Genomic DNA, 25,363 nt, shown 5'->3' on the forward strand with positions numbered 1-25,363 from the left:
CGATTGCCCTCAAGATTGTTATCATTTTCTTTATCTCTCTTTCTCTCATTATCGTTTCCTGTTTTAAGGACGTTTCTTTATCTCTCTCATTAATGGAATGCTTTCATTTCCTGCGTCGGTTTTAAGTCTGCAATCGATAAAATTATGTAACTTACTTTTTACTATCCATCTTTATCTTGCTTTTCCGTCCTTTCTCTCTCCCTTTTTCGCGTCTCTTGCGATTTTGTTAAAGTATATCTGGGACTGGCCAGTTGGAATGTTTGCTTTTTTTTTGTTAATTGAGTTTGGCAAATTCTAATTTACTTTCCACATCCTGTGCTTTGCTGCTCGTGCACATGAACACACACACAACCACTCGGGGACTAGGCGTGAGGACTCTTCCTGGGCTTTCGAACGTGTTAAGCGTATCCGTGTCTGCTAGATCTAGAGAAGCGTAGCACCCGGGTAAACCGTTGGTGACGGCCAGGAAATTCGTCACGCACAGGTCAGTCGTGTGCAGCCCGGCCCTGGCCGGAAAAACTGTGGGCGTGTGGTCAACCCAGCAGTCTGGTTGACGGATTGGCGACTTCAGTAGCGCTGTTGGTATTCGTGATGCCAGCGGTTGAAGTCGATGTGAAACACAATGATCGAACCGGTTGCCAAACCCGCCAGCAGGTATCTGAACAAGATAACAACACGGATTTAGTAGGATGTGAAGGTTGCAGCGAGTCGAGTGCACTTACTTTTGATCGTGCGTTAGGGCGAGTGACCGAATCCCGCTGTTGCAAGCCGGGAAGGCGTACAACGGTGCCAGGTTGAACGTTCGCCAAACCTCCACTATGCCCTTGTTGCCAGCAGTCATTAAATACTCGCCATCACGTGACAGCAGCATGCACTAAAACGAGAGAGAAATTTTAGTATATTTGTTGTGAGATATCGTAGACTCTTCTGATGAGACAGCGTTCTACCTGAAGGTTATCATTGTGCGACTCATATCGCAGCAATTTCCCGTTGATGGTGTACGCAGCGACGCTACCCTCGTCGTAGTTGACGACGATGAAACCCTCACGCGATAGGGTTATGTTTTCAGGCGAGATGAAGTCCTTGGGAGCCTCCAACGAGCGCAATAAATCACCGAACGTCGTGTGTACTAGCACTGGACCATCTGGAGAAGGAGAGAAGATGACACGTGCAATTGAGAAGCAGTTGAAGGAATAAAAGATGCTTCTGAAATGTTTACTTATCGAGCCGGAAACAACTAGACCAAGCTCCGCACTGATGACCACCGATGTAACGGCCGTTTCGTGCCCCGTTAGCGTCGCACGAGGTGTTGGAATCTGATAGGGCGAGAGACACAAAAACCCTTATAAAAACTGCACATCACCTGAAGGTTCTATACCATTGGAGCTAGTCCGTACCTCGCCTTCACCAACGATTGATTGCGTACGAGCATTCCAGTGCCACAACAGGATGGTACAATCGGCGGATCCGGAAGCAATGTAACAGTCAGAGGTGATGTTACACTCGGACCGGGACAGGCACGTCACCACACCGAAGTGGCCGAAGATGATCTGCACGATCTTGGCGGTTTCGGTTGAGAACACCCGGAAGCTGTTATCCCAGAAACCGCACGCAATCAGGAACCGGCTGTCGACCGTCGTGACGTAGCAGTTGGACTTGATCTGTAGCTTTTGGCTAAAGTTATCTCCAAGATGGCGCCGATTCTGTTGGTTGCTGCTGTTGTGTCCGTTGAGTTGGGCTGTATTTTGGGAGTGTAGAAAGAGATAGGGTTAAAAGATCATTGATGGAGATTGTTTGCTTGCAAACTTACACAGTAGCGGATCCATCGTGAGCGGTAGGTTAGTGTTTAGGTTCTGCGTTGATTCGGCATAGCTTGGACTCTGGATGCTGGCTGTATATTGACAGTTCCAGCGATTCACCGCAAACTGATGGCCGGCAGTCACCGTGACTACCGACGGGAGTGGCAGCTGTGGATAGGTGTTGGCCGAGATGTGTATGATAGGTGAGTTGAGGTGGAACTTGAGCGACATGCACACGTCATCCGGCATCGTGTTGAACATCATCGGCGACAGGTGCATGGCGGACGAGCGAGGCGGATGCGGCTCCATAAGCAGCAGGCTTGGCGTCTGGCCGAAGTTTTTGATCTGGTTTTCGATGGCGTCACGCGTCACCGGATCGCCGATTGTTTCAAGATCAACACTGCCCTCGTACGTGAGGTAGTAGAAGACGTTGGTCGCTCGCATTGCTTCCGGTCCGCGCTGCTTGTAACCGAATATTAGGTCGATCCACTGATGCAGCTGACAGGACACGAACTCCGACTCAAGCGCCATGCGGTTAATGCGCACAAACTCCTCGGGGGTTTTCGCCCATGGTGGTAGATCCACATCGTTAACAGTGCTACCGTCATCACGTTGCCCTAGGCGATAGTCGGACGCATTGTAGAACATCTCCGGTAGGAAGTACCATTCGGGTATCAGCTCCTTCACGTCGGATGTGTCACGCTGGCAGTTCTTCCACGACAGTGCCACGGATGAAAACAGCCGATCGGGATGGTCGAACTTGCCACCCTGCAGCGCCAGGAACATCGTCGTGAACGGCTCGATGCGGATGAGCCAGTTCAACACGAACGCTGCCGTGGAGTAGTGCGTACCATAGTGGAATGGCGGGATTCCCGGTGTGTCCCAGGTCTCATACCGTTCCTCGAAGTACTCGCGACGGCTCGGGTTGAGCGCACCGATCGGTTTCGAGAGATCGCGGTAGTTGGATGGCTGACTGAGGTCCAGCTCGCGTGACTCATAGTTCGTGATGACCCACGGGAACACCGGGTACTGATTGAGATCGTTGTACGTCCGGCCGGCAATCGTGTTCAGGAACATCAAATACTCAAAGTTGGAGATCTCACGCCGCTGCCACTTCTGCGTCATATTCGAGTTGCGCATCAACTGGCGTGGTGACATCATCGAAGCGCGCCGTGTCTGAGGGATACCGTACTTGATGCCGACACCGACACGTGGTAGCGCCTTGATTACCTTCTTCACGGTATGCTGATCGGGGAAGGCGAAAAGGATCGAGGTGCGGCTGGCGAGGAAAATCTCAAGCGCCACGTTCTGCAGCAGATAGCGACGGGAGAAGATGGCTCGGATCTCCGAGAAGTACCACTTGCCGTGTAGGTGGTCGCAGTACTTCAACACCTCCTGATCGATCGACTGGAACTCGACGTTCTCCTCGTCCACCTCGAAGTACATCTCGGTGGAGGTAATTGACATGGTGCCAGGTGCGACCAGACCGGGTGCGATCAGCTTCGCTTTCGTGCTGATGTTCACCGGTCCAGTGAGATCAAGATCAAGCTCACGGTCTTCGATCAGCAGCTCGGAGTCATCGAGCAGATCCGGCTGCTGTGAGCGTGGTACTGCGATTTGCGAGTAGATTTCTTCCCTTGCCACCGCACCAGCCCGTGCTCCGTTCGGAGATGTAGTTCCCGAGCCACTATTCTCTTCTGTCGCTGTTGCACCAGTGCCGCTTGCCGCTGTTGTTGTCCCACCAGTACCAGTTACCGATGGTGGTGCCGTACCATTTTCGAGGGACGCCTTCAGTGTTGCCTGAGGATGACTAGAACCACGCGGATTTTGTACCATCCGCTTACGCCGACGTGCGTCATCTTCCCAGGCGTCCAGTTTCCAGAAGATCTGCTTCTGGTAGTTGGCGTTCATATCACCCCACGCACCATGCCGGTTGCCCATGATGTTGCGCACCTTCTCCAGTAGCCGGCTAGCGATGACGTTGTCACGACGACGTGCTGCCGTAATCAGGTGATCACACATGCGTTCTTCCTCGCGACGTTCTAGCAACGTCTGGGCGCATTGGGATTCGAAGTCAGCGTGTTTTAAAACATCGTCCGCTCGCATTCGGTTGAGAATGAATTCGGCCTCGTTGGCCACCCGCACGATGTGATCCTTCATGGCGTGCGATAACAGCCGACCCTCGTTGATTAGCTCGATGAAAGCGAGACCAGCGTGCTTCTGCAAGCTGTTCTGCCACTCCTGTGAGCATAGCAACATCACCAGTTCCACCACCGAATGGCTGTTTTTGAACGTTGTCAAACCTTTGCCCTCCATCAGCAGCTCCTGGCCATGCGAGCCGACCAGCGTCTTCGACAGGAACGGCGCAAAGTCCACCATAATCTCGCGCAACAGCGGGCAGACAGGTCCGAGGGCGATCTCCAACTTCTGGGTGAGACTCGCCTCACGCGACGGTATCGTCAGTGGGAGTTGGCTCACGAATGGTGCCTTCAGGTTGAGATCCTCCGGTCGGCCTCGGACGGAACCTGATGACGGCACGACTTGACCACCATACCCGTCCGGCACGCGAACTACTGCAATATCTGATTCGTGTTTAACACCTCCGGCACCTACGCCTCCGACCACTCCAACACCGAGATCACTCGGTCCTCCGGAGGTATCCATGCGACCTCCGAGCGTGCCTGGCATCGATCCACCGGCGCTCGTACCATTTCCGGTAGCACCAACACCAACTCCTATTCCAACAGAACCATCGGTGCGGGGTTTTATCTCGCCGGCACCATCGTCGTTTAGGTTCACGTCGGTCCAGCTTTCGTCGTTCGAGTTAGTCGGTTTATTGTCGTCCGGCATGATCTCACTTGATGTTTCCACCTCCTGTGGGTCGTTCTCCGTTGAGTTAAGGTTCAGCGAGCCACCATCAGAATCTACGCTCTAAAACGCACGGGGAGTATGAGGTGAGAAAACAGTTAGATCATAGCTACATTCAGAAAAGAAGCTTTTGAAATCTAGCGCTATCATCACATCTTATGCAGTGTACAAACAATATGAACCAGCTCGCATTATGCAGTGTGGAGTTGTCAGGTGGAGAAGCTTCTCAATAGCGCTTTGTCTGCTTGCGATCGAGCGCCGTGCAGGGCATGTCGCAGAGCATTCTCAGCTACGGACACCTCCCAGATTTGTACGTAGTTGCTCTTTGACATGGGGGATACACATGACAGTAAACGCTTTACTAACACGAAGATGACAATTTTGATATGCTCTCAGAGCCCATGTAACAAATGTGGATGTGGTTTAGTATGGTTATGCTATTTTGTTAAGAACTTTAATAAAACAAGAGCTTCAGCTTAAAACCCCATAGCAAAACACCTATGTTTGGAAATTTGTGGTTGCAGTTTGTCTTGCGATTTTCTTTATATTTTACAGTTGTAGGTGCTTTCATATGGAGTTTCAAGTATCGAAGCTGATCGCTAGTTTCCGACCCGATAAAAGATTAGATAACAACAAAAAAAGGGATGGCAATATCGATCTTGAAGTCACAACATTTGGATCTAAAACCAAATCATTCTAACAACATATATCCAACTAATGAAGCGGTAATGAGATAGTTAGTGCAATCACGATAAAAGCAGACAGTTAGGTAAGGTCTGGCTATCTACAGAGCGTGCAATCAACCCATGCTTGAACGAAGCAAATGAAGGAATCAAGGAAACATGGCGCAAAATGACAGCTGCAGGAAGCAGAAGCCAATCTCCGCAGGCCGAAGGAGAATGGAAAGGATAGGTTGGTGGTGCCTTCGTTGTGTCGTTGGTGTGCCTCAGCATTTACCTTCGGCTGCCCGTGCGAAGAGGGCTGTGCCTGACGATCACCAGCGGTAGGAAGTTGTTCCACCTCTGGACGCTCGTTCACGTCAATGGTGGCGGTCACTGCAGGAGTTACCGTGGCCGTCGTTGTAGTCGTCGTCGCTCCAGCAGATAGCATCGGTTGCTGGTAACAGGACTGGAGCCGAAGCTCGTTGGTCCCTGGCTCCGACGGCGATGTCACTGATGCCGAAGAGGACGCATGATCCGGTTGTTTAGCTGCCGATACTCGGCGTGAATTACTGGCCGAGGTAACGGCCTATCGGATGTTGACAAAACAACGGTACACAGCACAGTAGTAACAACAGAACGTTGGAGTTACAAGGCACAGGGACAGTGGATTGGTTGTTTTTAAAGTATATGTTGATCGTTAACATTAAAATTTAAAAGAAGGTTAGAGACAGGGAACGGAAAAGAATAAAAAGTCGTAACAGAGAGACATCCAGAAAAGTAGGAAAGAGATAATACTAAATAGAACAAATATCCATTACACGATACTAGCGAGCATGCAGCGCAAGGATATCGAAACGGTTAACGGTTTAAGAGTCATGCAGTACAACAATAGCCAGAAGGAAACAGGCAATTAAAGAAGGTATCTTGAATGTAACAACATCAACGAAATAATTTCTGACTTTGCTCTTATTCACTTCGGATTCTACATGTTAAATTATTAATTTATACCATAATTTTTAATAGATTAGTACGTTAACGAAGGTGTGGGTATTTTGGAGAGCAGTTTGCTTATTTAAAAAGTCTTGCTGAAATTTTCTGGGCCCGGAAACGACCTGTTCAGAGCATTAGATAGCCACGGTAAATACCGCAAGGACTTACCTTTATCGAAAGCGGACCACTCGAGTGCGAATCATTGTCGGCTATGACCGAGGAATTGTTCTCGTCCACTACGATCACCTCGTAGTCTCCTTCCTGCATCGATTGGGTTCCTAAAAAGGTAACAGAAAGCAGAAACAGAAATTTAGATACTATTATCAAGTAATCTATGTACGACGAGGACAACGCTTAAGGATAAGGGGGTTTGTTGTTGTTGTGTGTAACTGCCAGTTGAACAGCTAAAAGAAAACACGACAAATCACAATATCGTGCTTTACGAACGATAATATATAAAAACTATAATATTAAAACATGATAAAAACCTAAAATAAATCAGAAAGTAATCTTAATTATCATCACAAAAAGGCAAAAAATAAAACTAAACAAAAATATGTAACTCTATAAATAGGTAAACCATAGTTAAAATAAAATAAAATATAACAACGGAAAACTATCATAAACTAATAATAAACTTAAGCTGAAAATATGTGAGCAAATAAAACGAATAGCAATAAAAGAAAACACGCTGCACGTTCGCCACCGAGCGCGGCCATCGAAACTAAAAAACGGTTTTGACGAAAAATTAAACAGAACAACTAACTAAGGGACCTTCGATAGTAGCAGTGTGGTAGTGTATTTGGCAGTGTGCACATGCGTGAATGTGTGACTGCTTCCGCGTGACGCTTGCTTAGGCACTATCGTTGTGTGAGATCACATTCATCAAGCAAAAACCAGCAACAGGACGACAGATAGCAAAAGATCGAAAAAGAGTGAAGGAACGTGGGCTGTGTTTAGGCCGTGCGTGCGTGTATGCATATGTGTACGTGTGAGTGTCTGTGTGAATGAAAAACAAAATGGTAGCCAGGGAAAGAAGATAGGAAGCCCGTGCCTTTCGACAGCTTGCCGCCGACCGTGTGGCCAACGACACCGTTATGCAGAGCGGTAGAGGCGGCGACCGTTCCAGCTCGTCCTATTCCTCGCAGGTGTTGCTGTGACATGCCACCAGGAGCGCCACCAGTCCCGTAAGGACCGGGCCCACCCGCACCGGCCAGCGCCGTCAGCGAGTTGTTGTTCAGCCCGTGCTGCTGCGGTTGCTGATGTTGATGGTGCAGATGTCCACCTGCGATGGCGGCTGCTGCAGCAGCCGCCGCAGCTGCTGCCGCCGGAGAGTAGCAATTCAGCATTTCGCTCGTAAAGATGCAGTTGCCGGGACTTGGACCAGTTCCACCGCCAACGGCGGCACCACTACCGAAACCCTGGTTGTTGTTGTTGATCGCGTTGTTGGCGTTGGTGGCAGCCGTACTGTTGATGGTGGCAGCCGCATTGCCGTAGTACATCGGCAGTGCACCGTTCACACCTGCACCCCCGATCAGGACACTACCACCCGCATCCTTGTGGTTGATGTTGCCCGCATTGCTGCTGTTGTTGTTGATCAGGTTGGTGTTGTTGTTGTTGTTGTTCAGCAGGTTGCCACAGCCACCGGCGGACGAGGAGCCCGATGAGGAGGAGATGGTTTGCGAGGATGCGGAGGTGATGGTGTTGCTGCTGCCGTGATGCATCGCCGCAGGAACACCGGTGGCCGATGGAACCGTTGGTTGATGGTTCGGATGGGAACCGGGCAGGAACTGCGGGTAAACGTGATGTGACCATTGCGGGAATAGCGGCCGATTGCTCGACTCTGCTCGTTTTGGAGTGCCGTTTCGAGTTAGCAGCAGGTTGTTGGTGGGGTTTTAGCAACCGGTTCGAGCGAAATGTTACGTTACGCGAGGCGTGGATACATGGTAGGGTTAGAGTTATGACAACATTGTCAGTTCGATTGCAGATGGATAGAGATTAATGCGTGTGAGATTTATTTCGAGCGGTGGGGCGTTCCCGATTTTGGTTGTTTGAGCATGACATTCGATAATTGATATTGTTATTTTTACATTCCCCAACATTGTTTTGTTTTTTTTTTAATTAAAGCAGCATGAGAGAAACAGGAAGAGACAGAAAGAGAGAACAAGGGGAAAGAGAACATTGTTTTTGATTCTGGTTGGTATGTAGAAAAGCTAGAAAATTGTAGATTACTAGCGGCGATGAACTTGATTGACTGTTGGCTAAAGCGAAAATAAAAGTATATATGTTACAAACAAACATTATCGATAAGCGGAGAGTGGTTAACAATCGGGATCGGTGTGAGCCCATCCTGTGTCGGGCTGGTTGGTGGTGGGTTGAAAAGCTTGTTCAGCATGATATTCAGCTAAAGTTGGTGAGAAGAGCAACGGCAGCATGCCGTCACTCGTTGACTATTGGGCGAGTGCTGTACAAATAGCGGGAAACACATTCGAATCTCGAAAGGAGCACGGCCTTCTAGTGGAAGAACGCTACCTCCGTTGAGATGCTAAGGCATGGAATAGATATTAGACCTAAAGCTAAACTCCTCGGGATTCAAACATTATTTTGTTGATGACCTCTTCTACGAGCGCGTACTGAAAGAATTAACACTGCGGTAGCTTCAGGAACATAAACATATAAAAAAGCTTAGTTGGCTAAAAACGAAAGAAAAAAACAAGCTGTTCGTTCATAGTAGGAATACACACAATCTCAACTAAAACGAAGCTGCACTCGGGCGAGACTTTTTAAGGAAAAATTATCTTAGATAGCGTAGACAGTTTGACATTTAGCTTTACAGTTTTAACTGAATAGTCTTTTAAGACGGTTTATAATTTTATGCAGAACTCCAAATGAGACACAAAGACATAGATTAATTTAAAATGCCTTCTTCATTTGAAGTGTTAAACGACGTTAATTTATAAATTGCTGTTGCACCGTTGCTAAGACTCTAAGACATTTTTCTCTACAACCATTTGGCATAAGTCGACCATTTGACAGTAAAAAATACTAAGATACAGCATAATAAGTGGTGTGCAAACACGCTGATTCAAGCATTCATGCCAACCATTTGAATGCTTATCGCACCTCTTGAGCAACCATAATTTGAGATACGATGGGAAGATAATCAAACATATATAGAAAAAAAACCATAAGGGGTAAATCAATCGAAGGTTATCAAAGGCCCACAAATCAGGCGCACCTACCCTGAGTGGGCGTCGACCGGTGTATGACTGGAGACGAGTTGCGATGAATCTGCAGCTCGACTGGTGGCTCCAAGATGTCGCGGTACTTCGAAACCATCAGTACGGAGATGAAGTACACGATTGCGAGCGACAGGAACTGGGCCTGTTTGGTTTCCTCCTGAAAAAGTCGTTTCTTGAGATTATAATTAGTCGCACATGGCGTACGGCGGGAGTTGCAGCGCGCGTAGAATCGGAGCCGCCACTTACCACGTCGCGATAGATCACCGCCCGCAGCCGGTTGATGTCCATATCCTGTAGCAGTTTCTCTGGATCCTTAACCGGGCTCATCGGTCCGGACAGCGACTCGATGATTGTCTTTGACGTCGACTGAGCACCGCGAATTAACGCCTGTAAATGCACACCACCCGGAATGTCCTTCAAGGACATCCCGTTGTAGAGGCCACGTGTGCGCTCCTTACACTCGAGGCAGTTACGGACGGCGCACGTGCAAACGAGCCGCAAACACTGGCGCAGAATACCACCCGATGACATGTTTTTCTCCGCCTCGAGTTCACTGAAATTGAGCGAGCTGGCGAAGATGAGCACATCCGCCATGTTGACAAGTCGCTGCAGAAACGAGACGGCCACGTCTAGTGGCATCCCCTGCGTTGGTTCAAGCACGTCCAGTTCAGAGTTTGGTGAGGTAGCACTAGCCAGCAATGGCAGCAAACCACCACAAGCGATGATCAGGTTGTCAGCTAGCTGCGAGATCAGGTGTACGGTGTTCACGACGAAGATGGCGTTCTCTGCCGAGTTGACGAAGTCGAGCACACTCTTGGTCGAGTGGCTGCGCCACACCTGGATGTCCGTCTCGAGCGAGAACAGCACGTCCGAGAGCAGACGCTGATGGATGTACGACCACTTGAACTCCGGTATACGGAAAGGTGGCCGCGTTGGTCCGGGCGAGAACATCGGGCGTGTCGACGCCGACTTCGATCGTTTGCCACTGGTGCCTTCGTATATTATGGACTGTTGCTGAGGCGCCAACGGCACTCCAGTCGGTTGTTGATGTGCTGGTGCCATCTGCTGTTGCTGCTTTGGGTGTGACTGTGCGTCGATGTACTGCTGGGTGTTGGTGGACACGCTCACAGCACGCTTCGCACCGGTCCCAGAGACGATGGTGGAATTGACAACTGACGCATCGGACAAGGCATCCTTGGACCCGGCAGCACCTGAAGTGATAGCTTCAACATCTTCGATCATCGGTTCGGAATGACACTCGGATTCCGTCGCCACCACCAGCATCTCACCATCGTCCTCTTCATCTACATCATCTTCCTCCACATCGTTCAGACCGGTTCCTTTGTCGTCGATTGCCATGCCTTCCATCGCGTCAGATACTACCGAAATTCGCTGATGTTCTTCACCTCCGTGGTGATGATGGTGGTGATGGTGCAGATGGTGCCGATGGTGATGATGGTGGTTTTGGGTTCCATTCTCCTGCTCACTACTTTGCTCCTCGATCGTAGCATCAGGTGACGTCTCTTCGCTGGTCCTTGCACCTTTTTCTGCATGTTCGACGGCATCTGTTATGATCGATTCGACGACATGCTGCATCTCAGCCGCTAACTCGATCGTTTGGTCATGCTCGTGGGGTGCGTCATCTACGCGTTCATCAGCAGGACAGCAGCGATCGAGCAGCTCCTTCATGATGTCGTCAACAGCAGCCTCCACCTTGGTGGCATCTGATTCGCCTTGAAGCACCGGAGACGCCAACGGTTGGCTATTGCTAATTGCTACGGCTCTATCATCTGTCTTATCACTGGCGAACGCGACCGAAGGTGTGCTGTTCCCAGAAGAAGGCTCTGACACACTGCCTACAGGTTCTACGCTACCTCGCGCTTGATCGTTGCTACTTTGATTGTTGTTCACGTTATCGACGGCAGATGCACTGGATTCGTCGTCTTCTGTCGCCTTCAACGAACCTTGGTTCATCTTAACCACCTCGTGGACGGCCAGCTCGATCTCCTCGTCCTTTATCACCGGTGATGACGTAGGTTCTGCAGGGGCCTCCTTCACCATGTCATTCTCGCGACCGTCCGAGGACGTCTCACAATGCTCCAGCATGCTAGCCGACTTGTCGACAATTTCTTCAACGATTTTCTTCACAACACTCTCCGAAGCTTGATTGTTGCTAGCGATGACAGCCTGCCGGCTTTGTGCCTCGTCCACATCATCTTCCTGCTCATCATCATCCTCCTCCTCTTCATCTTCTTCCTCCTCAACACCTTCAGGATCGTCTTCATCCTCTTCGGGCTCTTCGAGCTCCTGTCCGGGTGGAGGTTCGTCTTCCTCGATGAGGTCGGCCTCGTCCCCACGCATATATCCATTGCCGGCTAGCGGTACATCGTCCGATGTACCTGTACCAGTCTGATACCCAGCCAACGCAGATCCCTTGCTAAGGACAACGCTCGTGTCGACCATCGTTTCTCCTGTTTCCGGTTCACAAACACATCCGGGCGCGATGGACACACTGGCCGCTCCCGGCTGCTTCACACATTTCCCGTGCAACTCAAGATCGGTGTCCTTACCGGGGCCAGCAGTACCATTGCTGCCGGCACCATGTTCCCAACCGCTGATCGTGCTGATCGGACGCTGCTGCCTGAGCGCCGGATCGGTGATGTTATCCGTCCGGTGCTTCTCATAGTGCTCGTACATCTGCGCGAACTGCAGCTTGAACTCCTCGTACGACACCTTTGAGTGTACGATCGCTAGTGTATCGACCCAGACACGCCACCCACCGTACTCGTACTTGATAGCGTGATGCAGCAGCATACGGAACAGCGAGTACACCATATCGGATAGCTTTTGCTCCTCCGAGTTCTTTGGGTGTATGTAGGCCATCGCGATCAGCCACTCCTGCCAGACGCTCATCTGTAGCACGGTGCGCCGGTTTTCGCGGTTGTTGTTGCACAGCAGCGTCATGTCGGAGAGGAATAGCTTCTTCACCTCGATCAGCTGCTCGGACTGCTTCGACTGACGGATGAGTGTTGCGACTACCTTCAGGATCATAGGGTTTTCGAGCCGATAGTGGCTCTCCGGTTCCGGATGCTTCGCGTACAGGATCTGCTGCGAGATGTGCTCGGTCATGATCTCATACAGCACGTTGTAGGTGGGCAGCGAGACCGACTCTTCGTACAGCAGCAGCCGCTCGGCGAGCAGCGTGTACAGGTTGTGTGGTGACATAACATCGTACTTTCGCCTGCAAGAGAAATGAAAATTGAAATAACTCCATCCTGAGGTGCTTCTAACCACGACTTACTTGTGCGTGCTGCGCGACAGGAAGAAACCAAGCAGCTTGAGCGCCTGCAGTCGTATCAGTTGGCTTTCGGCGGCCAATAGCTTGAAGATGGTACGTACACCATGCTTCACGTCGAACGCCGGCACCATTGAGCTGGGATGTTCGGACATCAGCGAGATAAGCATCTGCAGGACGTCGTGCAGGTTCTCGTCCTCGTGCATCGTCATCAGATAGTTCAGGATGCTCTGCAGCTCGTCATCCTTCACGCCGTTACCAATCATGATCAGCTGCTTGAGGAACAGCAGTATGTACGCCCGGATCGCAAGTATGTCCTTCTGAGCCGGTCGCGGCCCATCTAGACCCTTGGGCGTGATGCCACTCTTGGCCCGCGGGTTCACCACCCAGTAATAGAACTTGAGCGTATGCACTGTCTGCAAGACGGTGCTGACGCGACGTACATTGCTGTAGATCTGCGTGTCGCTGAGGAACTCCGTGGCAAGGTAGGCGTACAATCGTGCCTGCACCGTTGCCGGAGTGTAGATCCACAGCGACGGATTAAAGAGCACATGGTCTAGCAGCTGCCAGGTGAGGAAAGAGAAACAGAAGAGCTTTATTTTAACTTTGAATTTCATCTGTCCTGCCACAAGCCGATTCAATTTAGGCATGCAGCAAGAGTTATATGTATATTTATATTTTAAAACGAAAAAAACATCGACATTCAAAAACCAAACCAGGTAACACAAAATTACATACATTCCTTTGTTGCGCAACGAATTACAGTAAAGGCAGATTAAAAAAAACTGTATTTCCTACTTTTTTAAAAATCATACTGATAGTTTTGTTTGATTGAATAAGAAAACAAAAATCTAAAGCTGCTGAACAACGATCTATATTGTATTCCGTTGTAGCAAATGAAACAAACTTTGGAATGTTTCAAACAATTGTTGAGCTCAGTGGGCAATGGAAAAATGCCATAAATAAAAAAAAACAAACAATCTGGGATGCAAAAAAACTCCAATCAACAAATATATAAACATACATGCACAACGGTTTCATAACGTATACACGCGTAAAAATGTATTATAATGCCAAAATTAATCGCTCCTTTTTTCATGTTTCACTCTGGGAAGGGGTATTTAGTTCTTCAATTTTGAATACTTAGTTAATAAGGAACCATACCAGTTAACTGATCTTCAACATGAAAGCAGGCAAAAGCAATCTATGCAACATACGATACTGAACAAAACAAAACAAAACCCTGACAGTGGACAAGGAACGGATGCAAGGAAAAACATCTTTAACCGAACAATGATTTCAATGCATGCATAGGTTAAAAAAATTCGTGTTTTGCCAGAACTACGAATGATGGCCAATGCCGACGGTGAGCTAGTTCTGTTCCTTCGTTCCGGTTCTTTGGACACCTTTCTTCTGCGCTGTATTACAATGCAGTTGCAAACATATTGTAAAACCAAAAAAACAACAAATTGGAACACAAAAAATGGAACAAAAACAAAAAAACCGGCCCAACGTGGTCTTGTCGCAAAATGCACCGTGGTGGAGCTAAATGGCACCACGCCGCCAGCGGGTTAGTTAACATTCGCGAGTACGCCTTCATCTTCTGGTCGCTAATCCTGCCTACCGGATGCCCTATAGCTATCGCACCTTTTGGTGGCCCGCACGCCGATGGTGCTGGAACCGCAAAACTGTGCTGTTGCCGGTACCGGAAGCTGGGCATGACATACCTGTTTGAGCAACAAGTCCGAGTTGGCGGACAGACAGGTCACCAGATACTTGGTGAGGCTGAGAAACGAGCCAAGCACGTCTAGCGACAAGTGATCGCGAGAGGACCGCTGCAGCATGAAGGATATCACCAGGAAGCCACGGTTCTAGAGAGGGCAGAAGGTAAAGCACAAACAATGAGTATCATAACCTCCTACAAAAGTATCCTCTATTCTCACCTGGATCATGTGTTGTTGTACAGTTTGTGAGCTTTCGACAAGCTCGCATATAAAACCGAGTAGTTTGGCGCTGTAAATTGAAGCAGAAAAATCGCATGATAGCTGGAGGTCACTTTAAATACAGCACATCTACGTACCATAGCGTCGGGTCCTTCCTAACGTCAGTGCCTTCGTATGGCATATCAAGCTGGGAGAATAGAGGAAACAGCACCTGTATGCCGCCGATCGAGTTCAGCGTACAGTGGATGGAATGTGTCACTACCGCCTTCACGTCCTGTGTGAGACAAGTTCGAAGGAATCGTTCGATGAAAATACTTCAAATATAAGCAAGAAAAGTGTTATGCAACGCTTACCTGCAGCATGAGCGAATGCGGCGTATGCACGAAGTACGACAAATTGCCCTTGGGAGCCGATTGTAAGCACAGTTGACCGTCCGTGGCGACAGGATTGTACATGAAAACGATAGCACTCGAGAGTTTGCCATCGTAAAGAACCTGCGCGTGGAAATTTTTGGTGGTAATATTTCACCCATTATGCCACCGATCGAATATCGGTGGAAATTTTAGAGACAAGCGGGAAAAAAACAAGAATGGCATTAAAAAACGTTACAATGGTAGGTAAGAAAAGTCAAGGTTAGGAGGGAAATACATGTCAGGCCGTGAGTCGCATATCATAAATCGGCTGCTCCGTGGCAAGTTCAAGGACTATTTAAAGCAAAAAGCTAGGGTACAACGAAAGGGGTGAAAAAATAAAACAAACATAGCACACCCCTGAAATGCGACACAGGGGTGTGAAACAGAAGCCGAGCCGAACATTCTCCCGAGGACTTGAGAAACTAAACGTCATGCATGTTCGGCTGGAGCAAGCTACGCTCTAAATTATTAATGTCACCCACCCTAAGGGCACTAAAGCTTGTTGCACGGATCGATACGCATAACGGAAAAGCGCTCTAGACGGGAGCGGGAAAATAGGAAAATGGTGCTTCCGAACTCTAGTGGGATCGGTCGGTACGGGACGCTCTACGAACTTACAGCTAAAACTTAACCACTAAAGACGAAAGACAAAATCAACCAGATACAAAACATAAAAAAAACATAAAAGCATGCTTACGGATACTAAATCAAACGGTTCGCCACCGGAACCCGGGGCAGCAGAAGCAAGCGCAACACCAGCGGTGGCCGGAACCGCGGCCGAGGACGAGGAAAACGAGGGCGGATCTGCGGCACTGGCAGCAGCCACACCGCTGGCACTGCCACTAACTAGGTTTCTATGGATAGTCGACTCGGTCGGAGCCAGTGGCGTTGGTGAAAGCGAGGATAGGACGGCTTTCGCATCACTCACCCGCTTGTGGTTGTCCGGCAGATTGAGATAGCACTCATTGTCGAACCGGAACTGGGACTGCGGGAGAGACAAACGCCATGTTGTGGGTTAGTTGGGATTGGATTGCCTTCAACTTCCGGTATACGCTTACCTTGTAGCCCGGGCCGAGTCGGTGCATTGCGCAAATTTGTTGCGTGGTAAGAGCTTCGGAGAATAGATAGATTGCGGCCATTTGGCCACAAAAAACGCGCTCCTCGTCCAGTTCCGGTGTCGCACCGACGTAGCACTTGTCGAACGGCTGCAGAAAAGCCAAAGGAAAACGCTGGTTATGATCGGCTGTCATCACCTGCAGCAGGTATTGCTGTCCTTACGTCGTTCGTCGATACGAGCCAGGCCATTTCCGTGCTCGACGCCAGCTGACCGTTCACCAGGCACTTGATCTCACTCTTCGTCCACCGGTTGTAGATATATACAATGGCAATCATGTACCACTTGCGCGGTTGAAACTCGTACTTGACGCAGTGCTGAAATCCCTTGCCTTTCACCTTCATTGACGTCAGCACGAGGCAGTTGCCGACGAAGTGTGCCGTGTAGCCGACTCCTTTGGACGTTTTGAAGCTGTTTGAAAGGACCGTAGAGGAGGTGCAATCAGAACCTGCAGATACTTCGCAAAATATCCTATACGTACCAGTATAGGTAGGGTTTTTCTCGCTCGATGTTGACTGAGTTGATTGGATCGAGCCGGAACCAGGTGCTGAAGGTGAACCCACTCTCGTACGGCCACTTTGCAAGGGGAGGCAGTACAACCGCCGAACCCTTCCGACCTGGAAAGCTGAAGAACACATCCGGCCCGTTTCGGTGCGGCATTTGCTTCAGGACATTGAGCAGCTTGGCTGAATGGCGTGGCCACTTGCCGTTGATGGCCTTCATCGCACCGAACAGCAACTTCAGCTCCTTCACCGTAATACTGTAGCTAGCCAGCACGCCGAGCATCTCGATCAGCAGGTCTGTTTGGGTGGTGTGTTTGTGGTGATCGAGAAAAGGATAAAATAAAACGTTAGCATAGAGGAGAAATCGTCCAATTCCAGATGAAGCTTACCGGCCACGATGGGTTCGGCCTGCTGCAGTCGAGCAAGGACATGCTCGATCAACCCAATCTCGGTGCAGGCCTGCAGGTTGCGTACGCTCTTCTTCAGGATCGCAATGAATACGCTCCACACTTCGGCCTGCAGGTTCGCTGGGCAGTGATCCAGCAGCTCCAACATGTGCTTCACGTTTTGCGCATCCTGCACGACGAAGTTCAGCTCCATGTCGAATTCGCCGCCAACAAGCTGTTAAAAGGGGGAGTGATGAAATCGAATGACACTTTCCATCTAGAACGTATTTCGTCCTCTAGACGCTGTATGTACTGCTTCTAAATCTCTAGTACACGATAGAAGCAACATCAGCTCACGAGCAGCACTCAAAGTTGCTTATCAAAAGTACCCCTTACACAATCAACTCGATAAGATTTTGAACGCTCTTAGGTGAGTTGTTTACCTCTTGCAAATGAAAAACTTGCCGATTGACGTTTCATATCGGCCATTTAAAAAATGGCCAGCATCCGTCAAATAAGGCGTTGATTATTCGAGCAGTGATAGCAAATCACAGCAAGTAACTCCGCGGAGTTATATGTACAAACTGCAGATCTAGAATGTTGCTAAACGTTCAATATAAACCTCAGATAATGCTGTGAAATTACCTCCAAGCTGTATTTCCACCTGAATGCGCCTGTTGTCACGCAAAACTACCGTACACGGTACAATACAAAACCACGCAAACACTCGCTCAGGTGGAAGTGCAATTATATTAGTGGTTTGGGTGTCATCATTCTCACCCGTGCACTTTCGAAAATGATGCAGCGTAGGCATCTTTCGGTTGGCATACCGATAAACGTTAACTTGAACATCTCCACCCGAGCCGCTCTTATTGGAAAATCAAATATTTTCCGCTCCACCGGACACGTCGGCTTCGCGTGGAGAGATGTTAGAGCTGTCTAGTGAAGGAGGTTGGGGAACTCCCCGAGTCGAACCAATTTTCCTTGCATGCACTATCAGATGCGGTGCAGCAGCCACAGGCCGGGCATGCAGCAAAAATACGCATGTGCATACGTTGCATTCGCCAACGAGGCAGTGGCAAATAACACGACCAACCCTTTGCTCACTGCCATCACCTCCGTGCGACGGTGGTAGCGATTGGTATGACAAAAAAAGCAAGATAAGACCAGTTCCCCAGACAGCACCGATAACGCCAAGTGGACGTACGATTTCGACATACTCAAGCCCACTCCAGCAGGTGTATGGAATTCGCCCTATCACCGGTGGCACATTTCGAAAAACCAAACCCATTCCGGATCCTTACCAGATGCAGCACGGTGTTGACCACCTCCCGGTTCGACACCTGGCCGACCTCGATCAGCCCGATCAGGACGGCGAACTTGAGGTTGTCCGTCATCGACATCTTCACTACTTCCTCGGGTCGCTTGATGTCACACAGGGGCGGCCTCGTAAGATCCGCCATGGTGAGCGGGTGTTCTAAAACGACAGTGGGGAAAACAGGGGGTTGGAGATGGGGGTGGGTGGAAAACAGAAGCAATTAGAACGGGTGTGCAGCAGCATGGAATAGGGGCGAAGTTATCGCCGATGGTATCTCTGCTCTCGTTGCAAACTTTGAAGGACTCCGGGTGTCGCTGCTACCTTTCGCTTATTTACATCGATTTACATCTTCCTGTCCCAGATCTCCCCCCCCCCTCCTCTCCCCAACACTCTTTGACAAATGGCGGATGAGAGCATTTTCCGGTGGATGGAAACAGCGAGAGAGAGAGAGATCGAGATATTGAGGGGTTGTTGGGAGGCTTCGCGAGAAGAAGGAATTGCCTGTTTTTGTTCTCCTGCAAGCGCACTGCAAATATTGACGTTTGCGCCTCTTTGGGCGACGTTGATGGTGCCGCCTGCTATTAGCGAGGAAAACGCACTGTAGATACTGCTGTGTGCAATAAGGGGGTTGTTGTGTGGTGACACATGAGACGGATGGGCAGGTGTAGCGCTCTGCCACCTGAGGTTCTATCGTTCGTTGGATCGGGTTCGCAACGCACAATCAACCTTGCCTGGAAACACTCACACACCTGTGCGCACGTCCACAACACCCACCCACACAGGGTGGGGGAAGGGTCCCCTCCCTCCCCCTATCTCTCTCACTCTCTCTCACACACACACACACACACAAAACGTCACTAGGGAGCGATTGGTATATGAATCGCTAATAAGCAAGGGTCGCTTCCTTACGTCACCAGCAGCAGTTTGAATGGTTGTCGATATTTGGTTGTTGATAGTTGATTGTAGTTGAAACAGGACACACACCCACCTTCCTCTCCTCGACTTACCCTTCCCTCGTGCTCCGGAAAAGCTCTGTTCCACCCCGTCCCCGCCCGGTCACTAGGGACAATGCGAGTTGTACAACACTTGGCGGCGTTTCGTAAACATTAATGTCCTTCCCCGCGACCCTTCCCTTTTTTCCGCCGGTTTCGCCCTTCCCGCAAACTACTTCATTTCACAAAAGAAGAAGAAGAAAAAAAGGAAGAAACCACTAGAGCGAACTCCTGTGACACCTGCAGGTCGAAGTTGAAAGGTACGGCAGAGTTGAGGATGGTTAGCTGACTATCAGCGGCCTAGCTGACGGTGTGCACCTGTGTGTGCACCTGTGCCACACACCACGCTAGCTAGTGCCCTTTCGGAAAGGTTCGCCTCACACCACGGCGCGGAGATATCATCCCCCTGTTCGTGGATCACACTCTAATTTCCCTTGACGTCTTTACGCAATCGTCTTGCGGGTGTTCCGATACCTTAGGGGTAGCTGCAAGCGGCCTGGGCAGTCGTCTTACTCAGCTCCAGGGGCTCCAGGTTGTTCTACCACGAAGGCACCCTTACAGGGAAGGGTCTAAGGGAGACTTTCGACGGGGGTTCGTTCCTTGGTTGCAATCTGCGGTTTTTACTCTCCAGCGCGGATAGTGATTTCTCACGCACACGTGCGCATGAACGTGCACATGCCCGCGCACACCTACGAACGACGGGCACACGTACAAACCTCACACACACACCCGTGTGTGCGCGCACGCTCGCGGTGGGCTCTTCTCCACTTATATCACACTCGTTCAATTTAAATCCCTCTTGCTCACTCTATCACACACACGCGGGCTCTCTCTCTCTCTCTCTCTCTCGCTCACACACACCCTCTCTCCTTCTCTCTCTCTCTCTCTCTCTCTCGCTATCTTGCTCTCTTGCTTAGTCTTTGGATTGTTTTACTAATTCATGTTTCACGCACAACGAGCCTCTAATGGCCTGGGCTTCGAAAAAGGTAGCCCTCCCATGCGAACCCACCGAGCTGCGAAAGGGACTCCGGTGGGGAGGGGTGATGGTGTGTGCGAGGGTTGTAAAGGGTGTGGAACGCCAACTGCTGCAATCTCGGCGGTGGCGACGACCCACCGAGCTTTGCACGGCGACGTGGAATATCCGGACAGGTTGCAGCAGTTTGGTGACAGATAAAACAAACAGACAGTGCAGGGGTAGGAGGAGGGGTGAGGGACCGATTGGGCAGGGGTGGCGAAAGGGTTGAAGATGTTGCACCCATACCCAGGGTAGCGAAAGGACACGCCACGGGAGTCCTGTAACGGGCCGGACGAAAGACGAAAGCGACAGAATGACGACGCAGAACACTGACCTGGCAGTGGAAATGCGGGTTACATGGATTGCTTGGAGATTTTTCTCTCTTTTTTCGTCCTTCTTTTTTGCTCTCTTGCACAGACACACACACGCGCGGGCTCGCACACACACACACCGTTCCGAGGCCTACTGCACGTCCACGGGTCTGGTAACAGGAAGATGCACTGGATGCGCCCTCAGGCTACGTGTTATTCTTGGCCTTAAGAAGGCACAACCCTACGAAATTAGCAAACCAGCAACACGACACGCACGGAGGTTTGATTCGTGTGCACAAAATCTAGTACGTCTTATGTTTTTTTAAGCTGGCGAATTCTGCAACAGCGCGTCTTCGCTGTTCGGCAGGACGTATCCTCGCGACACGGTGCTCGCTGGCAGGATCATCGATTTTCACTTTTTCACACGCTTCTTTCTCTTCTTCCCCATAGAATGCCTTTTGGGTCGTGTTCGAGAGGGGGTTGTTAACTGTGCCAGCGAAGGTGAAAATTGGTACCGTACCTATTCGAGCGGATTCGGGGTGACCCGCTGTGGCCTTTTTTCCCCCTGTTGTTCGTCCCTATAAAGCACTCGTGTGGCTACGGAGTAAGCCAACATGTAAAAATTTTCAAACGACTTGACGCTATTCCTTTCCTTAATTAAAGGTCGAAAAAGCTTCGGGTTCCCAGTGACAGCGGCTGTCAAAGTGAGTTCATCGCCGTTTCGAAATGACACTGCACACGCGTTGGCAACCGCGTAATCATGCCGCCGGTGGCACGTGATTTCGAAATGACGGTTAATGCGGCAGCCTTCGAAGAATCCTTTCGAAGAATCGAATGAAAAACGCGAGTGTTGGTTAGATAATGCGCTTAAAAGAGACTCTTTGCAGTCTATTTTAGGGGTTTCATATGTTGTTCTCATAAACAGCACGCGTATCTCTCATTGAAACAAACAAAATGGAGTATATAAAATGACCGTTCATATTCAAAACTTCAAATAATGGGTGTGCAGCCACCTTAACTCGCTGGACTCTGCGGTGGGATTTGATAGTATTTTATATCGAAAATCTTCACTGTTACATTACATGTACTCAATGACGTTTGTAAAAGTCGTGCTACAGAACAAAAAAACCCAGTTCACGATTCTGCGCAGTTATATTAGTTATATTTTCTTCTCCGTCCTCCTCTTACACGATGAACACCATATTCAAAGAAGGTGAAAGAGTCGGAAAGTTATTGTCTTTCATGCAAATCGACAAAAAGCACCACCCTCTGATAGGAAGAACACCCTCTGATAGGATGATACTTCTGACACTCCACCTTCAGGTACTAAATGGCCGCACAAGGTGAAGTGTGAGACTGCTTAATGGTCAGATGTAAAACAGTTCGTTTTTTTAAGCATTTAAACCATTGGTTCAATATGGAAATTAAAAAACTTGTTGATCAAACGAGCTTTCATGAGGGTTTTTTTGCGAAACAGATCTAATGATGTCAACGTAACCGGTCCGTCTTCTTGAGGCTTACGGTTTGTGCGCATCAACGCAGGTGAAGCACGACAGATGGAATAGTAAACCATACCATGACTGGGTCATTCACACCTCGATATCCATGGCACGATAAACGGTGCTTCATTAACACTTTACAATTTGTTAAAAAACATCAAAATCCGCAAGTTTCTCAGATATGCAATGGGCTCGGTTCGATGTGACTTGCGTTTTTTATTCTATCCATAAGATCCGGTTTGAAAAAGAATCTTGAACCGTGTACTGGAAGTAAGAAAAGCAAACAAAAGCTCTCCTTAACTGATGGTCAATTGTTGCATGCTCTTCTAGAATATATGCAAAAATGAGCTTTCACCCTTTGAGAGGAGTAAGATAGAATCTTTTGCACATAAGAGCGCGATCTTCTCGTCGCTCTAGGGAGTTCTGTTCTCTCTCGTTAATTTTTATAAATAAAATCTACGAACATAATGCAAAATTCCACCCTCGTAATAGACGGAAGTTCATCAAAAGTTCATCCGAATGAACCCCGTTCATTGTACACGAAAGCTTATTCGCAAAGCTTGAAAGCTCCAATAACACGAGCTTTCACGCGATTTCGCCGATTCGAAGCTTTGCAGCTCGTCCGCGAGTAAATTGATTTATATAGTGAAACGTTCTGTTTATTAGCTACTTTAACAAATGCCCATCCCTGCCAATGCTGCTCAGCTGTGTCCCGACGATGCTATAATCGGCGTTCAATTTCCTAGCATGTCTTCCTCGGTGTCCATTCCAACCGGCATACAGAACCGTGAGCACAACTATCGCAGCTCCCAGGACACAACCAGCAAGAGCCACCTGGTATCCGAGCTGCATGAGATGAAGTAACTGTTTCAGCTTCAATGCCTTGGACTCGTTCAGGCGGTACGTGCGAGTAAAGCGAAAAAGCGGCACTCGAAACTCCGGAACGTCCTGGAAGAGGGCGATGTGCGGATTTGGTTTGAGGTGCGTGTGGTACGTTAAACCGATGTGTGATTCCAGCACCGTTCCCGTAGTAGGTTCTATCACGAAGTAATCATTTCCGCTTCCTGCACCTGCGATTTCCGCTTCCGACTCATACATCGGTAGCTGGTAGCACTCGTGGTTATTCAGAATTCCGTACCGTCCAGAGCGAGTGGTCTTGATAGGGCATTCCTCCGAATTCTCCTGTTTAACAAAGCTCACAGTGTACAAATATCCTGGTATATTGTCCACAAGCACCTCTCGGTTAAAGGTAAGAGTCAATCTGCGGCAAAGCTCCGGCAGTACTACGTTAATAGGCTCATTTAGGTCGAGTCGAGATGGAAACAGTTCACCAGTAAGAACCCTCTCGGAGTCATCACACGCAGTATGTTCGTTTTTGCCAAATCGTTGCATTCCAAGCCCTCCTATCAACACTCTACCATAAAGGGATCGATCCTGAGCTCCGATATCAAGACTGTAGATGTCACTAGCACGCCGACTGACGTTAAACGTGCGGAAGTAAGCCAATCGATCATCCTGACACGGCATACCGGTGTCCTTTTCCCTGCACACAACCTTCCGTATCTCCTCCAGTATTGGTTCCCGAAATCCGGTGAACAGCAGCTGTCCGATCGGTTTGGTAATGGTAACACCCTGGTTGAAGCTGTGCAGAAGGTAAGACAGCTCCCGCTGCACGGCGTAGTCCTTATCGCGAGCAAGATGAGAAACGATAAGGGCCAGGAAGTTAACGCTGGTAATCTCTAGGGTTTTGGTGGGGATGCTTTGTTCATTTCTGGAGTATGGTTTGAAAAACGTCCGTTTGCGATACGTAAGCGTACCGTTGATCGAGTGAAACTTGGCGTCTACAATTTCGGAGTGCTCTGTGAATGAAACCGTGAAGAAGGATTAGCTTAGAGTGGTATCCTTAGCTCGTAACACTCTCAACCATCGCACCATCGTACGTGAACGGGCCCAGCTGTTGAAATTGGGCAGAAGACTGCTGTTGGGGATGACTCAGGACGGCGTCTGCGTTGGTCCAGTTGAACACGTAGAGCTGCCAGGTGGGATGTACCGCTGGACGACGCCATTCCTTGTAGAATGCCGTTCCAGGCAATAGAGATTTCTCCTAAGCACAAGGAAGCAAAAATCCACGCAAATCAATCAAACGCCTTTGAGATATTTTGTGCGGTGATGAACAATAAAACATCTTAGACCCTGCTGACCTACGCGCCTGTACTCGATCTCGAAACATGACGACACGGCGGGTCACTAACTGTCCCAGCAATCTACTTTTGCTGTCGTCATTTCGAACGTGTACTGGTTACCTGGATGGCGTGATAAACATCCGTGCCTTCCCAGGTGTAAGGTCAGCGTAATAATAGGGTTCGCAGTGAAATGGTTTTTAGATCACTACCACAATACTCAGGTGAATGCGTCGTTTCTTAACGCGTATAGGGTTTTTTTTTAAATAGCAAATCAGTGAACACATTTCTTGGCATTGAAGATCCAAATGACCACTTCTCGGTGAAATAACTAACCGCATTTACTCCCCTTACACGATTTCACTGGTTGATTGGGGTTCTTCTGCTGAAAACATACCTACCTCAGTAACAAGTATGTCAAAAATATTCCGCCAAGCCAGGAGAAATATTAGTCCCGTTGCGGCAATGCCCAATCCAAGCCCGACCAGAAGATACCAACGGCAACACCGCAGCATTTTCGAACACACACTCGGCAGATGAACCTGCGACGTCTTTCGCTAGTAGATGATGGATAGCAGCACTAAAGAGAACGCTCGCACCTGATCGATTCCGATCGTACGAATGATTCGTTACGAGATAGCTGCAGTATGGTGCCACACCGTGTTGACGGTGACAGGTGCTCACACACTCAGAACAACGTGTGCAACTAGATTGAGAGTGCTTCCCCCCACCGCCTAGTGTATGAGTCTCTCTCATACCTTAAACGTAATTAATATTCTCCCCCTTCAACAGGTACCTTCCATTTTAACAACTTGCTTCAACCAGGTGTGATG

The 25,363-nt window shown here is 49.2% G+C and overlaps 2 protein-coding genes across 2 annotated transcripts; both read right to left on the minus strand.

Moving 5' to 3' along the window:
* Positions 1–560: 560 nt before the first annotated feature.
* On the minus strand, positions 561–18,678 carry LOC128729307 (neurobeachin). Its single transcript, XM_053822977.1, has 22 exons — positions 18,520–18,678; positions 17,219–17,450; positions 16,808–17,126; positions 16,491–16,737; positions 16,271–16,417; positions 15,910–16,197; positions 15,153–15,293; positions 14,937–15,073; positions 14,800–14,869; positions 14,584–14,727; positions 12,863–13,449; positions 9,808–12,802; positions 9,562–9,733; positions 7,374–8,162; positions 6,488–6,597; positions 5,625–5,915; positions 1,811–4,730; positions 1,398–1,738; positions 1,220–1,316; positions 948–1,144; positions 723–874; positions 561–658 (listed from the first exon to the last, which is right to left on the minus strand). The coding sequence occupies exons 1-22, from the start codon at positions 18,676–18,678 to the stop codon at positions 568–570; spliced, it is 10,626 nt and encodes a 3,541-aa protein (XP_053678952.1). The 3' UTR covers positions 561–567.
* A 4,338-nt stretch (positions 18,679–23,016) lies between these two features.
* Positions 23,017–25,045, minus strand: LOC128728488 (protein croquemort-like). Its single transcript, XM_053822114.1, has 3 exons — positions 24,932–25,045; positions 24,283–24,454; positions 23,017–24,209 (listed from the first exon to the last, which is right to left on the minus strand). Exons 1-3 carry the CDS (start codon positions 25,043–25,045, stop codon positions 23,017–23,019), a joined length of 1,479 nt encoding a protein of 492 aa, XP_053678089.1.
* Between the last annotated feature and the right edge of the window lie 318 nt (positions 25,046–25,363).

The sequence above is a fragment of the Anopheles nili genome, chromosome X, assembly GCF_943737925.1.
Source record: "Anopheles nili chromosome X, idAnoNiliSN_F5_01, whole genome shotgun sequence".
Lineage (NCBI taxonomy): Eukaryota > Metazoa > Arthropoda > Insecta > Diptera > Culicidae > Anopheles > Anopheles nili.